At 40.3% G+C, this 16,730-nt stretch overlaps 1 protein-coding gene across 2 annotated transcripts; it reads left to right on the top strand.

The window, feature by feature from the left end:
• The first annotated feature begins 1,479 nt into the window (after positions 1 to 1,479).
• Positions 1,480 to 15,473, top strand: coq8b (coenzyme Q8B). 2 transcript variants are annotated; one of them, XM_031741547.2, is made up of 16 exons: positions 1,480 to 1,600; positions 2,127 to 2,308; positions 2,977 to 3,130; positions 3,414 to 3,619; positions 5,257 to 5,323; positions 6,056 to 6,130; positions 6,518 to 6,637; positions 6,720 to 6,805; positions 8,990 to 9,130; positions 9,217 to 9,298; positions 10,951 to 11,044; positions 11,476 to 11,617; positions 12,384 to 12,491; positions 12,578 to 12,643; positions 12,853 to 12,939; positions 14,358 to 15,473. In XM_031741547.2, coding segments are annotated over exons 1-16 (1,917 nt in total). In that variant the 5' UTR covers positions 1,480 to 1,599; the 3' UTR covers positions 14,664 to 15,473. The 2 variants fall into 2 exon arrangements, with proteins under 2 accessions (XP_031597407.1, XP_031597406.1); XM_031741546.2 differs by having other exon boundaries at positions 2,974 to 3,130.
• Positions 15,474 to 16,730: the final 1,257 nt, after the last annotated feature.

The following is a 16,730-nucleotide window of genomic DNA, read 5'->3' as shown; positions in this document are numbered from 1 at the left end:
TTGTTAAGACATTAAACACTGAGTCATTTAAGCATAAAAAGGTGCCAAACTCAAGGGATTAACCAGTGTTGTGTCTAGACATAACAGACAACTTAGCAAATAAGCAATTTTAAATTATATCTTTAGATACTTTATTACAAGCAGTCTGCAAAAACGCTATTAGTTTTAGTTGAATCTATGAAAAATGAAAGATAACGCAGTTTGACAGGCATAATATAGTGTGTGATGCCAACAAAGTGCAGAAACATCCTAAGAAGAGCTCTGAATGTCCTTCAAGAAGCCTGGTGAACTATGCCTGAAGACTAATTAAAATTCTGTTCAGACTGTGTTGAAGAATAAAGGTGATCATGTCAAATATTGGCTTTCAAACTCATTAGAATTGTAGATTCTGTTTTTGGCGTATATTCATTTATGTTTGGACATATTTCAAGAATCCGCTACACCTATTTCTCATGATCTGCAATTGTGTTTACCAACCTGGATCGGGACCATAGTTAAAACATTTCACTTTTAATCATTTTTATTAATTATGTAGATCTAGTTAATACAGAGCATAAAGTTTTACTGCCCAGCAATTTCATTAAATGTGCAGTAACTCTCAGTGTCAGCCTAATAACAGCTGTCACAGCAGCTCCACTAGATCAATAGACCACCCATAATTACAGCAAGAACATTTTCTAAATCCATAATGTAACGTCAGATTTTTCATTGGATTCCCTTTTTTTCCTGTGTAAAATAGAAATGCTGGTGGTAAAAAAATAAATAAATAAATAACAAAAAAAACATAAAAGTGGTGACACGAGAGGGATCATGAGGCCCATGGGAATTATCTCATAAATAAATACCAAAATGAAAACTAGCTGAACCCCCAAAGGAGTTATAATGATTCACACTGCAGAAAGACCTTCTCTCTGCATTTACACGCATGAAGAAACCTGACTGCCCCATAGCAGTACTGTATGTCAGCCTCACGGAAGGACAAGATTCAACCATAAAGTAATGACTGATGTCTAAATAAATGCAGTCTGGTTACAGTAATAAATATGTTTCATTCTAAAGAATAATAGAAGTGAAAAACAATGTGTCGAACATCTTTAAGCTGATATTTGAAAAAGTGAAGAAGTATATACATATATGTGCAAAAGATCCGTATATTATGGCAGATAATGGTGTGGCAGGGGCAAACAGACAAAAGGACAAACACTGAACAAAATCTCTCAACTTTAGCTGAATTTTATAAATGAAAAGAAAACGTCTGCGTATTAATTCACATCTCCGGTTTGGTAACCATAACTACACGCATGACATCCCTGCTTCTCATTGATAGCTGCTTCCGCTCAGTCCCGCCTAATACGGCTTGTAATTGGACAGACAGTTCAGATACAACCTTCCTATAGGCTGGCGTTCTGCACTACCATTCGTTGAAGGAATACGCCTCCCGTCTTTCTTCACGCCTATTCACTCTCTGATTGGTTCGCAGTCAAGTTAGTCAAATTTTAACTTCCGGGTGTCGACTCGTTGCAAAATAGATCATTCCACTCTGCAGCCGTGGAAGAGGGCAGTCACTGAGAAAACCTGGAAAAATAGCGATAGGAAAAAAGTGAGTTACTTAATTTGGGGACATTATTTTGTTTTCATTCAGCGCTTCTCCGTATACTTGTTGTTAACTTGGGTCTAATTTAGATACCGTTAGCTAGCTAGTCTGCGAGTCCACGAGTTACACAACCTGGATAACACCAGGAGCTAACTTAATAGCTAGTTGACATTCCCAATTGGATGTATGTGTCGTTTTCTTTAATTCTGACATTTCTTGCAAACATACTTAGCCTATATGTGGCGTGGCTTACAGTTAGGAGGCTACGCGTGACACTTGCCTCTTAAAAAATGGGCAGCTGTGTATATCCAAGGTTAAACGGGGTGATGATCATCTTGCAGTTTTTACCCAGAACTATTTCTTTTACATTAATCTCTGAGGTCTCAAACTTCTTCATTTTCTATAAATGATCAATTTTAGAGTATGGTGTATTTGTTTGCTGTTTTGTATGCTAGTATTTTCCTGTATTGTCACTCAAACGTCTCATAACCTGTAACTTGAGTCCTCCTCTCTCCCTCCTCTGTGCTTGAAGTGATGCTGTCAGAAGTCCTGAAGGTGCTGCGAGGAGCTGGTAAAGTGGGCTCTTCGCTGGTCTCCACTCAAGGCGAGCAGCTCCGATTAATGGCCTGCAACTCGTCCCTGGGAGCAGGGGTCAAAGTTGCTCAGGATGTGGTAGAAGGACTGGTTGGCACATTTATGGGTGGCAGCAGTCAGGTGAGTTTAACTGAAAAATAAGCAGAAAGTAAAAAAATAAGCTCTAAATGCAAAACAAATCATACATAAAAGGAGCCATTAATGTCATAATTAAAAAACAAAAATAAATAAATAAACAAACGCTCTCTGTTCTTTGCTTGTCTTGGAAACAGCTTATTTAATCCCCTTTAAATTTCTCAGCTGTGTAAATATGTATGTGAGCTTAACACAGGTTGGATAAGAGTTCCTCATATTTTAGCTAAAAGTTGCTGCCTGCTCCACTCTGTTTGTAGTGGGAGAGGCAGACATATAGGTACTCACATTTTTGTGAGACTGTTCACTGACATTTCTGTATTCCCAAACCTTTTATCTCTGAAGGGGTAGATAAAAGTGCCAAACTCTTAACCTAACCTGAACCTGATTGTAAGCAAAAGTTCTAACCTATACAACATTTCATCTGACAGGCTAAAACTTGACATGTCATTGTATATTTTTGTCTTGTTACCTATAAATAATGACTTGAGTCACTCGCTGATGCTCTTTTAAATGAGAGAGGGCTGCAAACCCACAATCTGCAAATTATAGTTACAAAAACTTGGATTACACTGCTCCCTAAACGGGCACTACAGCAATTTATATATGTGTGTGTGTGTGTGTGTGTGTGTGTGTGTGTGTGTGTGCAACAGCAGCAGTCAGTACAGGAGGATGTGTTTCCGGATGCGGAGGGCTGGGAGAATATGGACCCTGAAGAAGCGGCCAAATGGGCTGTGGGGTCCGATTTTCCCCCTGCTGAAGGGGAGCACAGCCAAACAGAAACGGGACCTGCAGCACAGATGCACACAGGTATGCACCACACAGGTATTACTGAGTGTTTATCGAATATGGCATTCACTAAATAAAATGCACTAACAGCATTCCTCCTTTTTATCCAGAATGTTTTAAATGTTTACCTCAACAAATATAAAGAAATCATTTATTTACGTACTGGTCTTTTAAGTATAACAAATATACATTTAAAAAAAAAAAAAAAAAAAGCATCCTTATAGCCCCCATACCATGTGGCGTGTATATTTCAGCCAGTTATTGGCCCTTAAGTATTGTATTTTTTTTCTTCTCTCTGCATTAGGGGAACCTCCTAAATCAGGAATGGCAGAAGGAGGCGCAGGCTGGCCTGGGCAGGGTGCTCGCTTCTTTCACACCACCTCAGGCCTCCACAAGTACTACTTGCAGAGCAGGTCTGTCCACAACACTGTTGTGGCCAAGCTCACACCTGAGGACATCAAGAAAGCCCGGGAGGCAAAGCAGGCATTGGCCAAACCTGTCAAACAGAAGGTTGGTTTGAGGATCCCCGTGTGCATATAGTCAGGTCCAAAAGGGTTTGAAGAATGAAAAGTTTTGTGGTTTTGCCTCTGTACACCACCACAATGGAATTGAACCAAATGATAAGAATGTGATTGAGGTGCAGACTTTCAGCTTTAATTCATTGGGTTTAATAAAAGGGTTATGTAGTCCTGCACGATTACTTTAGTAGCTACAAAAATATTTTTATTTCACTGTCACATACGTATAACACTGCTTTTACAATCATGTTGTGTGACATTCCTGCTAATGTAAAAATCTTGGCATCAATATAAAATGGTCCTAATTTACCTAAACTGAATGCTTTTCTTAGAAGGCAAATGAAACAAATTCATTACAAAATGGTACCAAAACATAACACAAAATAAAATTAACAGGGCTCTGCATTTATTTTTGCATTGTGCTCTGATCCTGTTCATTAACACTTCATTGTTTAACACTTCATCAAACCTAAAAGAAAAACTTGAATGTATTGAATGAACTGACCAGCTCAGCAATGACCAAAAGGCCTGAAAAACCCCAGAAGACAACTAAACTGTCAACTTCACAAGTTGAGTCACACTTTCACCTTTGTGGACGTATGCTTATCATCATCATCAAAGTCTGCAGTGAAACGATACCTTGATGGATGAAAATGCAGAGGGTTTACAATATGGTGCTGTCTGTGCTCTGATCACATTCAACCAAATGTCTTGACCCAAAGCAAACTGCAAAAGCAACCCAAGAGTTTCTCGATGCAGATTGTTCAATGGCCATCTCATCTCAACCCAGTAGAACAACGTTTCATTTATCAAATACAAAAATGAATTCATAGAGACCCACAAACAAACAGTCACTGGATTCAGCTGCAGTAAAGGCCCGGCAGAGCAAGTAAGGAAACACAGCATTTGGTGATGTCCATGGATTCTAGGCTTCAGGCCGTCGTTGACTGCAAAAGATTTTCATCCAAATATTCATAAGAATCTTTATATTCTGGATGGTTTTTATTTTTTATTAATTATGTTTGTCCTATTATGTTTGGGGCTCTGAAAATGGGTGACTGTATCTAAAAGTAATGTAAATTCCTAAACGGTTAATGCAATACTTTTGTTAAAGACCTTGAATTAAAGCTGAAGGTCTGCACTTCATATCGGCACATTATTTGATTCATAATGTCATGTGGGAATCCACTCAGAGGGGGAAAAAGCCTAAAAATTATTGTCCAAATGCTTATGGACCTAACTGTACACTTACATGCAGACAGATACAATTAATAACATGCATTACTGTGGATGTATATAGTTGTATTACTTGGAGTTCATACATTTCATCTTATTTGAGTGAATGAACAGATGGCCAAAGCCCATAATAATCATCTAATGAGTTTCTGTACATATCCAGAATATTTTTGACTTTTAGTGTTAATTTAAATTATATTTTAATAATGATTTCTTTATGTGTGTTCTGTGAAAGGTATATATTTTTTTCTCTTCCACCCACATGTCATTGTTCCCAGAGTTCACCAGGTCTTTTTAATCCTGTTGCTGCAGTAAAGTCAGTGGCTAGAAGAGTTGGAAAAGAGTCATTAATATATTATTGATAAAAACATTTTCATGTTTGACTTTCTGCAGCTGAGCGACCGTGCCAAAGAGAGAAAGGTGCCCGCCACAAGAATCAGCAGGCTGGTTAATTTCGGGGGTGAGAATAATCTGTTTTTGTTTACCTGCTGAGTTTGTCTCTGGATTTCAAATTGACTCCAGGAACAGTGGAACAAAGATGATCGTTCACCAAAATGTCAAAGCTGGGAAACCCAAGTTTATCATGTGGTCCAACAAATTTAAAAAAATGTTCAGTAAGTAACTGAAGAAATTACTCATCAGTACTTTGAAGATCTGATGTTGAGTATTTTCTTTTTTCCTGTTTAGAAAAAAAAAAAAAAGCTTGTTGATTAGTTGACTTGTTGAGGCATGTGTGGTCCATTCTGCCATCACTACTGTTTAGAAATGTTGGAGGCTCTTTTCTCCACTCAAATTCTGTGAAAATGGGCTTTGTGTGAAGAATTTCCTGAATACTAATGTAACCCCAGAGTCTATGGTGTAAAATCTACAATCAATCCCATTATGAAGCCTGTAATGCAAACCTAGCAGTTCTGATGAGACCCATTCAGTCACTTATGAATATTCTTGGAGTCTATTAAAAATACTTTGGTATTTGTTTTCTCATTGACAACTGCTGGTTATTAGCTTGCCACTGTTACAATAAAAATAAAATTCTTGCTTCTTAATCATCAGAAGTCAGGAACAGTTAAAGGTGTGGTAAAATATGTGGGGTATTGAAGTATACTTCCATCCTGCTACATAGCAGCAGCATCTGTGTGGGATTGTCTTCAGTGGCCCTGCAGTTAAAATTGCTTCTGTCTCTCTGCTGCAGGATTGGCAGTAGGGCTGGGAATCGGTGCCATTGCAGAAGTGGCAAAGCAGTCACTAGGAGGCAAACAAAAAGGAGGTAAAGATGTTTTACTGCTGTTCTCACCTTCCATCCTGTAAACTAGCCTTCTGTCCTAGACTCTTGGCAGATACAGCAGACAGATGGACGCCTGGTCAACCCTGAGAACTGTCTAATGTGTCAATACCCGATAGGCCACGGACAGGCTTTAGATCATATATGCTAACAAGAATTTATAACGGCTTTAATATGTGTTAAATGAGCAGTGCTTGATGATGTACCACTGCCTCAGCTTTTATGCTCCACTATCCACAGTTGTCTCAGTTTAAGGCCAGAGCTTATTTACATGCAGCAGTTTAAATGAAATAAATGACTTCTGTCATGCTATGATACTCTTAATATGTTGCACCTAATATCATTACTAATACTGCTTCTGTGTGTTTACAGATGTAAGCTCCCTGCTAGACTCTCCCTTCCTGTCAGAGGCCAATGCTGAGAGAATAGTCAGCACTCTGTGTAAGGTCCGTGGAGCTGCTCTCAAGATAGGCCAAATGCTCAGCATACAAGGTACACGCTGTAACACGGGCTTCACGCAAAATGCTCTTTAGATGTCCTCACAGGATTGTTGACAGTGGATTTTTCTCTTCAGACAACTCCTTTATCAACCCCCAACTGCAGAAGATCTTTGAGAGGGTCCGACAGAGTGCAGACTTCATGCCCACATGGCAGATGACTGTAAGCCCAAGACCTGTTACTGGCTCTTCAGCTATTTTCACACAATTATTTCAATTCAGTTTTATTTACAAAGCGTGAAATCACAACAACAGTCTCCTCAAGACTGTAAGGGAAAGACTTTATAATAATGGAGAGAAAACCCCAACAATGGGGCGAACCTAACATGAGTAAGCAGATGGCGACAGTGGGAAGGAACCCCCCCCTTTAAGTGGAAGAAACCTCTGCTAGAACCAGGCTCAGGAAGTGGCAGCCATCTGCCACGACTAGTTTTATGAAATCTTAGAAGCAGGAAATTGTCAGAATATGATATGTGAGGACCCAAGGTGCAACACGGAGGTAGGTGGAAGTTTTAAAAAAGGCGAGCCCTTTATTGAGCTGAAAAAAAATCTCATGAGGCAAAACACAAAACTAAGCCAAAAAACAAATGTACACTAATGAAACTCACTAAGGAGCTGAGATGCTAGGGAACGAAGACCAGGAAACGGACTACACCAGGGAAATAAACAGTACACTGACGACGGACAGAGGGAGACAGATACTGTCTATAAGCAGGAGGGTGATTAGGGGAAGTGGAGACACATGGGAAATACAGCAGGCGGAAAATCATGAATAACAAGACAAGGGAAGTTAGACTGAACATAGTGCACAGGAGACAAGAGACTATCACAATAAAACAGGAAACCTCTTGTACAGAAACTGTGACTAACACATGCAGAGCGGACAGACATGGGGGGGGGACAAAGGGATTACAAAAAGATAATAATTAAATGTTCCAAAACCAATAAGAAGAGCCAGAATATAAGGAGACACTACAAAGGTTATAATAAATGCTAAAGAAAACTCACAACAAAATACAAGAGAGCCAAATAAAGCATAGGAGAATCTAAAAAAACTAAGAATAATATAGTGTAAAGAAATTACAAACACAAAACAAAGATTCTAAAAACTAAATTGTCCTAACAGAAACTGGAGGTCATCCAGGTCTTTATGCCTTTAAGACATTCCTGGAGTTAAACTAATTGTTGTTTGTTATCTGGCCTCATGGATAGATAGAGCTAGGTATCATCTGCCTACCAATGAAAATGTATGCTGTACTTTCTAATGATACTGCCTGATGGAAGCATGTACAGTGTAAATAAAATTGGTCTTAGCACAGAACGCTGTGGAACTCCATAATTAACCATAGTGTGTGACGATGACTGCCCATTTACATGAACAAATTGGAGATTATTATATAATTGTGATTCAAACCAATGCAGCACATTCCTTTCCAGTAATTTCTGACAGTATCTAAACAAAGTGGCTTTATGTCTGAATGAGCATCCTGTTTGCCTTTCCATAACAGGATTCTTACTGGACGACAAGTAGTTCTATTTATATGTCACTTTGAATGCGCCACAAGTCTGAACCTCATCCTGACATGTATCCTGTCATGCATAGTTGGTGACACTGTTGCCTGTGAAATATCTTGTGCATCTCAGTTGCTCAGGTCACTAAAAACATGATTGTGTTTGTTAAAGCCTATAACCACTCCTGCATTGTGGCTGGTTTACCCTCTACAGCATCTACTTCTTTAACTCTCCATAGGCACTCATAAATGGATTTCAAACAATATCCATCCATTTCCTTAACCATTTATGCAATTCAGGGTCGTGGGAGGCTGGAGCCTATGCTAGCCGTTATAGGGAAAGAGGTGGAGTACTCTCTAAACAGGTCCACCAGTCTATTACAGGTCTAAAACAGAAAGACAGACTATTATTTGGACTACTTAAGCTATGTATTCAGTGCTTTTATTTTCTGATGATTTCATATAGTTTTCACCTGCTAAAAGGCTAATGTGTAGACACTACAGCACCAGTTTAGCCTTTTATTTTCTTATCCTAAAAGGCCATTTGGATATTTTATATATGGCTATATTGTTTTAATAAAAAGTTGAGCTTTTCAGGAAGCTCAATGTAAAAGTATCTCTACAGTAAGTAAGTTTCAGTAAGTTTTGATGATTGTTATTGGGAAGAATTCTGCACCATCCTTCATGTAGGATCAGTGCTGCTGTAGCAGCATGTGGTTGCCCAACATGTTATTTAAGCCTTTTTCATACATGTGCTACAGCTCTGAAATTTTAGCATTACCCAGTGTGATGTATGACAGTGCATCACAATGCAATCTGTGTTTCTGGCTGTATAGAAAGTTCTGGAGGAGGATCTAGGGCCAGGCTGGCGAGAAAAGCTCTCATCCTTTGAGGACAAACCATTCGCTGCAGCTTCTATCGGCCAAGTCCACCACGGGGTTTTAAAAGATGGTAGAGAAATCGCCATGAAGATCCAGGTAGGAGCTTATCGACACACTTGTGCAGTCTGTGTTTCACTCACTGCATTGGACTCAACTGTCTGTTTGTTACTTATTCTTCTCAGTACCCCGGCGTGGCAGAGAGCATCCGCAGCGACATAGACAACCTGATGGCAGTACTGAAAATGAGTGTGGCTCTGCCAGAAGGTAACAACTACAGGACTGTGTGGTGTCCTTTTTTGTGTCTGACTTTCCTCAGAGCAGATTAAAAATCAGCAAGATGTATTTAGTCAATAAGAAATTCTGATTTTTATTTATTTATTTATTTATTTGTAATCTTAAAACAACTGTACATTTCAAGTTTTTATACTATGACTTTCACCCATGTGTAAATTATTACCAGTGTGTCCACTATTTAAGACCACAAGGTGGTGCTATAGATGCAGGTCAAACTAGCTTTTTATCCAAGAGAGCCTTGTTTCAGACAGTAATCATTCTTTATTATTAATAAAGAATTTGCATATTTATTTATTAATTGCCTAAAATAATAAGTAATTAGTTTATTTATATAGTTTATGTGGTTTTTAACTTTCCACAAACCTTTTCAAAGGTGCGTTGTATAAGTGATTGCTGACACAGTTATTATAGGTGCATAATAGCTTGTAGTTGCTGCAGAGCATAATTGGTGCAACCAGTTGAGTGACCACACTGGATTTTAAGCTTTTATTTTATTAACTCACAGTGGAGAGATGACAGAATATGTGATGGGAGAGAATAATTAGATCCCTGGGGACATCTGTCCATGTCAGAGTAAAAGTGCTTATTTTTGTCAGTTGCGCTCTCGTCACGCTTTAATGCCAGATCAAATGAATAACTTAACATGAGCACAGCTCCATCTGCGGCAGGTCTTTTTTTGCTCCCTGTTTTTTTTTTTTTCTTAAGACTTCTTCTTCAGTTTGGCTGGCAGTAGGTATCCCACTCAAAAACCTTTGTAGCAAACAGGATGAGTTTTATGGCTCAGTGTTTTTATTTTTTTCAGCAATCTGCAGAAATAATCTGTAAAGCCATGCACATCCTAGTGTTCAATAGAATGGTTGCTAGATCAGAAAATGTCAGATGTAAAAACAAATTGATCCACACACCGAGAAGTCAGGAAGGGAATTACATGGCTAATAAAATCTGCAAATGGGAGCTGTTTGCTGCGCGAATCAAGCACTTCGCATTTCATCCAGTGGCAGCAACACTTGCTAAAGCTTCAGTATGTGTAGCATTTTTGTGACTGTAGTTTGCTTTGTGCAGCTACAGTTGTTTATTTCCTTTGTGGTAACTGTACGCATTGCACTCTTTCACCAAACGTCTCTCTTCATTTCTCACCCATGTTTGCACTGTAGCTCCGTGCCTCCCCTGAGCTTTCACACTGACACTCATATTGCATGTTAGACACACATCTGGCTCTTTGGGGATCCTTTTCAATGTTGTCAGACACTTGCAAAGACAATCGTAGCTTGTCGGTGGCAAATACTCACATTTTAACTCTGACACAGACTGTTGCCCTGTGGGATTACTCGCTCCCTATTGGATTAATTCATTTTTGTCCCAATTAACACTCTAAATAAAAAAAATATGGTAACCCAAGGCTTAGCTTGAATAATGCCTGGATTTTTCTTTTACCTATAGCCCACCAGTATACCAAAATACACTTTTAATGCAATGCCTACAACCTGATTTTTATTTTTTTCTGTGTTCTCCCTGCTTCATACTCATGCAGTATATGAATTATTTTTAGACAGAAGCTGCTCTGCTGTGTTAGAAGATGACATGGTCCGTGTGTTTTCTTTGCACCATTTATTTTTCCACAGGTCTGTTTGCAGACAGCAGCTTGGAGGTTCTACAGAGAGAACTGGCATGGGAGTGCGACTATAAGAGGGAAGCACAGTGTGCCAAGAAGTTCAGGTAGGTTTCTGTTGGACCCAGGCCGGTGGTGTGCTGCTGTGTACCGTTTGAGCTACACTGAAGTTAAAGGGTGGATTCTTAATGCTTAGGTCCTGGTAGCTGCCACAGACCATATACATTCCACCTAAGCTGTCTGGGTACACAGCTAGCTGATGTATTGTTTTTTTTAATGTACAGTATACAAGTAGAGGAGCCAGATTATATATTTCAAGTGTAATTAGTAAATCAAGCATCACATTTCTTGGTAATCTTTACTTAATTATAATGCAGGCAGTAAAGGTATAGTTAATGTTAACTGTCTTTCTGTGTGATTTGCTCTTGGTTTTGCATGTTTTCAATTTTGCAAATAACCTAAATCATAAATCATCATAACATAAATCATTAAGTTTTTTTTTTTTCTTGCTCTCTCTCACTTGTACCTCGGCCTTTAGATCACTGCTAGAGGGAGATGAGTTTTTCCAAGTCCCCGAGGTGATTGATGAGCTGTCAGGCCACAGGGTGCTCGCCATGGAACTGGTGCAGGGCGTCCCACTGGACATGTGCGTAGAGCTGGACCAGGAGACCAGGAACCAGGTGTGTTTTACTTCAACAGTCAGGCAAATTTCATTCATTTGTCAGATGTCTGGGTGCTCGGGTTTGAACTGCGAAGGAATACAAGGGGATGTTATTGTGGTGGTGATGCTCAACTGGGTTAAAAAAAAAAGAAAATCACATTAAAATGCTTCAGTTTAAAATATGCATAGTGAAGTAAAGGTCATCCAGTTTTACAGAGAACTCAGTGAAAATCATCCTCAGGGGCAGTCCTGGGCTGGGAAGCCTGCAATTAGAGGTCCATGACAGTCTGGAGCTCTAATTGTAGGAACCAATTAGAGGTGAAAGCCTCTGACGAGCAGGAGCAGATCGGATAGCTCTGCCCCCATACGAGGCTTTTGTTAAAGACTTACCGTGTCGCCAAGTCTAAATTTAAATATGCGTAGAGTTTGTGAGGTCTTCACCTTCCATTCGTAATCGGCAACAAAATTTAAAGCAGTTTAATCATAACTTTCGACATGTGTTGTACTCTGACAAGTGCAGATTCATATAAATCTCTCAGAACAAAATGACTTGGTGGTAAATTATTCAGCAGCACCTACAGTGCAGTGTGGAAGTGATACTCTGTGTCACTGTGGAAATGTGTGTTTCAGAGCTGAGATAAGGCAACAAATTTTAGACACAGTGTGGCAGGGAATCACAGCACCATGAGAAGGCTACACAGGATAGGATCCAAAAGGTGGAAGGAAATGTCACATTGTTAAATGACAGCATGATGGTGAACACAAGCCTCTTCTCTCCACTTCAGATCTGTTCCAACATCCTGCAGCTGTGTCTCAGGGAGCTGTTTGAGTTCAGATTCATGCAAACGGATCCAAACTGGGCCAACTTCTTCTACAACTCAGACACCAACAAGGTGGGGCAGTCATGCCATGTTTAAACCGATGTTAAATGTTAATAGAGATGTCAAATACAGCAGATTCATTTCACTCTTGTCTCTAGGTTGTTCTTTTGGATTTTGGAGCGTGCAGAAGCTACCCAGAATCCTTCACAGACGACTACATACAGGTATGATAAATCTGCCCGCAGTCAACCTCGCAACATGATTTATGCATCAAGGTTTCTCTCAATAATTTAACGTCGGAGCCTTTGGTTAAATTTTGTGTCAGCCAAGGGAAAAAAAAAAAAAGAGAGATTGTGAACAGTCGCATGCATGTGCACACATTCAGCCTGAAAGCGGAGCTCTGTAAATAAACAAGATTGTGTTGTGTGCTCAGGTGGTTTATGCAGCTTCTGTCGGCGATCGAGCCACCGTTCTTTCCAAATCCAAGGACCTGAAATTCCTGACGGGCTTCGAGGCCAAGGTAGTTTTATTTTAGTCGCTGCTGCTGCTCCTGTGCTGATTTATTTTTGAAATGCTTTATCTGTTTTTGTCTCTTTTGTGTTGTCAGTTTGTTTGCATTCAGCACTGTTTCACTGCAGCGCACAGCCCTTCTGCTCTTACCCCGTTTCACTATGTGTTTACTAAAGAAGTCTCCTTTTTGTTTTCAGTAGATGAATGCAATATGATGCTTACCTGATTTTTAACTTTGACTCATTTCAAGTTAAAGGGTCTCTTGTCATGCACCTGTGGACTGCTTGCAGAGTTGCTGCTCTGTGGAAGTCCAGTTCTAACCACTTAAGGTTGCCCTTTTGCTATTTCATCTCTTCTGTATCAAACTCCTAATGACAGTCATTTCTCTGACCAAACAGAGTCCACAGTGTTGTAGCCCAAAGGCAGCGCTTCAGGTCAGGAGCGTGGGAGGAAATTAAGCAGAAAAACTCAAGCTGTTGTTTGCTGGCAAACAGCACCCTGAAATAACAGGAGTTTTGTGGTCACACGATTGGAATCTTCACTCACCTGATTTGACTCCTTGCTTCTCGGTCCCCCTCAAGTTGAAGCATCATTGTTTTGACACGCTTGAGTAGATGTTGCAAAGGGAAACAGTGGATTTTACAAACAGTCTTAAAATTACAGCTGCAATAAAAGCAGATCAGAGATGCACAAGAAGAGGATCTTGAAGAGGAGATCTAAACTACTTTCATGGCCACAGGTGTATGAAGTCAAGCACCTAGGCATGCAGACTGCTTCTACAAACATTTAAGAAATAATGGCTCACTCTCAGGAGCTCAGCGAATTCCAGTGTGGTACTGTTATAGGAATCCACGTGTGCAACAAGTCCAGCCGTAAAATTTTCTCTCTGCTAAAAATTCCTCAGTCAGCTGTTTGTGATATTTAACAAAGTGGAAGTTATTGGTAATGAAAGCAACTCAGCCATGAAGCTGCACACCAGTGCACAAAGCAGGTCCATAAAGACACAGATGAGTGAGTTTGGTGTGGAAGAACTTGACTGGCTTGACCTCAACCCGATAGATATTGAAGACTGTTATTCAGGTCTTCTCATCCAACATCAGTGTCTGACCTCACAAATGTGCTTCTGGAGGAATGGTCAAAAATTCCCATAAGCACACTCTTAATTGTGGAATATGGCTTATTAAACCCTATGGATTAATAATGAGATGTCACTCAAGTTCATATGTGAAGGCAGACAAGCAAGTATTTTTGGTAATATAGTGTATCAGCCTATGTGTGCTATTAAAGTGTCATTTAGTCATTTATTATATAAAATATGACTCAATTAAAGAAAACGCATGTAATTATATCTACAGTCCAAGATATCATGCATACTTAATGCTCTGACATTAACATGCCTACTGTAATTCTTCTTCCTGCTCCTGACAGGCCTTCGCAGATGCTCACGTGGAAGCAGTGATGATTCTCGGTGAAGCCTTTGCGTCCGCTGAGCCCTTCGACTTCGGCACTCAGAGCACTACTCAGCGCATTCAGAGCCTCATCCCGGTCATGCTCCGCCACCGCCTCACCCCTCCACCTGAGGAGACCTACTCCCTCCACCGCAAGATGGCCGGCTCCTTCCTCATCTGCTCCAAGCTGAAGGCGAAAATACCCTGCAAGGACATGTTCCTCGATGTGTACCACGCCTACATGCAGCGTAGGCAGGCCGGGAATGCAGCACAGGCTAGGGCTTAGCAGCTCTGAGACAAGTTCCTAAATTTGCCTTTCTCAGAGTGGCTCAGGAGTACAGAGACAGAAAAGAGTCACACTTAACTCCACAAGTGGAGCCACTGGATTGGACGTACATCATGTCAGTAATAACAGACTTTGCCAGCGTGCTCTAACAAGGACCACAAGTGACTTTTGCTGCTGCACGTCACTGACATCAGTGTGAGGATGTTCTTAGGGAAGTCCAAACACAACATTTTGGCCTGACCTTTACTTTTATGTACAGATAAAAATTAAACAATGAACTGATCACAGAGAAGTTCAGGCTACATTTCTGGTTAAATTTTGTAAAAGTGAACACACAAAGCAAGGTTTCCATTTCTCCAAAGGAGAGCTGCATGTTCTGTTTGTCCTCCAAGGTTCAGCTGGGTTTGCCTGCGAGCTCCACCTTATTTTTAAGTGGAACGAGTATCTTCTGTCTTGGGGGCTGATGATACTGCCCCTGCACTGAATCACAGATGCTGCCAACTGCCGAGTCCTGTTTTTATAGAAGGCATTTTGTGCTTGCTGATGAGTTGGTGAATAAAGCTTTCACCTAAATGTGATGGCTGCCAGCCGAGATGAGCAGATTATCAGAGGAATTAGAGAAGACAGTCTAATGGACCCTACAGAATAATGGCCTTGCATTATAAAGTGCACTTGGCATAAAACTCCATAACATAAAGTACCGTCAGCTCTTTTTCATGCTTATTTATTGCAAATACCTGTACTGTATCTTTAGAAGGCAGTGTGCTGTGCATGTTTTACTTTTGTAATGAAATAAAATGTGAAACAGTATTTGTGTGTTTGTCACAAAGTGAGCTTCACCGGCAGGTGTCAAGAGTCTACAAACAAATGATTCTTCCACACACTATTGATCTTTCCATTTCACATTTAGACCTGTTTTGGGAAATGTCAGCGACCAGAGGCCACGTTTGACCTCACCGTTTTCCTGCAATGGTCTTGTATTGACAGTTACGTGTAATAATAGTAGTTGAGCTGAAATAATGTTAGATTTGAGCTAATGGTGGCATTGATGGAGCTGGGTTTTCCAGCAACTATTTTCGTTCCAAGGCAGTGCTGCCAGTTTAGTCTGCGACCAAGCCATTAGAGCGCTACGCAGCTGCCTGCAAGGCTCTCACACAATCATGGGAGCAGAAGTATTGGGCCTTCACTGGCATTATAAAAACCTGATGGAGAGAGAGAGATTGGGGAGGGGGCTTTAACTGAGTCCTACTGAGCTCTGCGACATCCTGCACAGTGCAGCTGCTGAGCTGCTCCTACAGCGAGGTCGGCTCGTTCCTGCACTCTGCATCGGAATCAAGTTTATTTTCCTGAGTCTTGGAAATGGGCCGCTGCACATGTACAGAGAAGAAAAAGCACATTCTTCTCTTGTAGTTTCACGCAATGGAAAGTTGGAGTGCTTCTCTGCGTGTAAGAAGCAGCTGGCTTCAGTTTATTGGCGCAGAGTTGGCCTTTTTTTTCTTGGTCTCAGACCTTTCACTGAGGCTCAACATTGGACCGGTGTGAGGTGATTTCTACCAGAACCAACCCGTTTATGAAGTGTTAAATGTGGTGCGTATGAGAAGACGTATTGTCATTGAAGGTGTCACTGTTTACATTTTGTTTGTGTGTAAAGACAAAAAGAGTGAGTCGTAGTTTTGGTGAAAAATGTGACCATGATGGAAGCAGCCTCAAACTTTCTCCTCTCCAACATTAAGTAGGATGTAATATATGATTCACTTATATAATACCTACCCACATATATAATAGTCAGAATTAATGCCACCTTTCTCACTAGTTTTAATCAGACCAATATTAGGATATTGCAGACTTACTGGTATATTTTTCTTCTAGAATATGATGTTGAAAACAGTTTTTGACGAGCTCCAGCGACATGTTTGTATATAATCTGAGCACTGTTTGCAGCACAGTATTCATCACAGCTGCGTGTGATGTAGTTTGTGAAATATATCACCAGAAAAATACACGCTTAACACCTACAAACACTGGCTGCCACTCCTGTTAGCTAAGAACAGGAAACTGAGGGTACAA

This window comes from Oreochromis aureus, linkage group 14 (assembly GCF_013358895.1).
Source record: "Oreochromis aureus strain Israel breed Guangdong linkage group 14, ZZ_aureus, whole genome shotgun sequence".
NCBI classification, from domain to species: Eukaryota; Metazoa; Chordata; class Actinopteri; order Cichliformes; family Cichlidae; genus Oreochromis; species Oreochromis aureus.
This window is presented reverse-complemented; position numbering and strand designations above follow the sequence as displayed.

Bases quoted from the DNA above. Each gene is read 5' to 3' on its own strand.
- coq8b (XM_031741546.2), top strand. The intron at 9,131-9,216 runs GTAGGAGCTTAT...TATTCTTCTCAG, and splicing joins AAATCGCCATGAAGATCCAG to TACCCCGGCGTGGCAGAGAG. The intron at 11,045-11,475 runs GTAGGTTTCTGT...CTCGGCCTTTAG, and splicing joins CAGTGTGCCAAGAAGTTCAG to ATCACTGCTAGAGGGAGATG.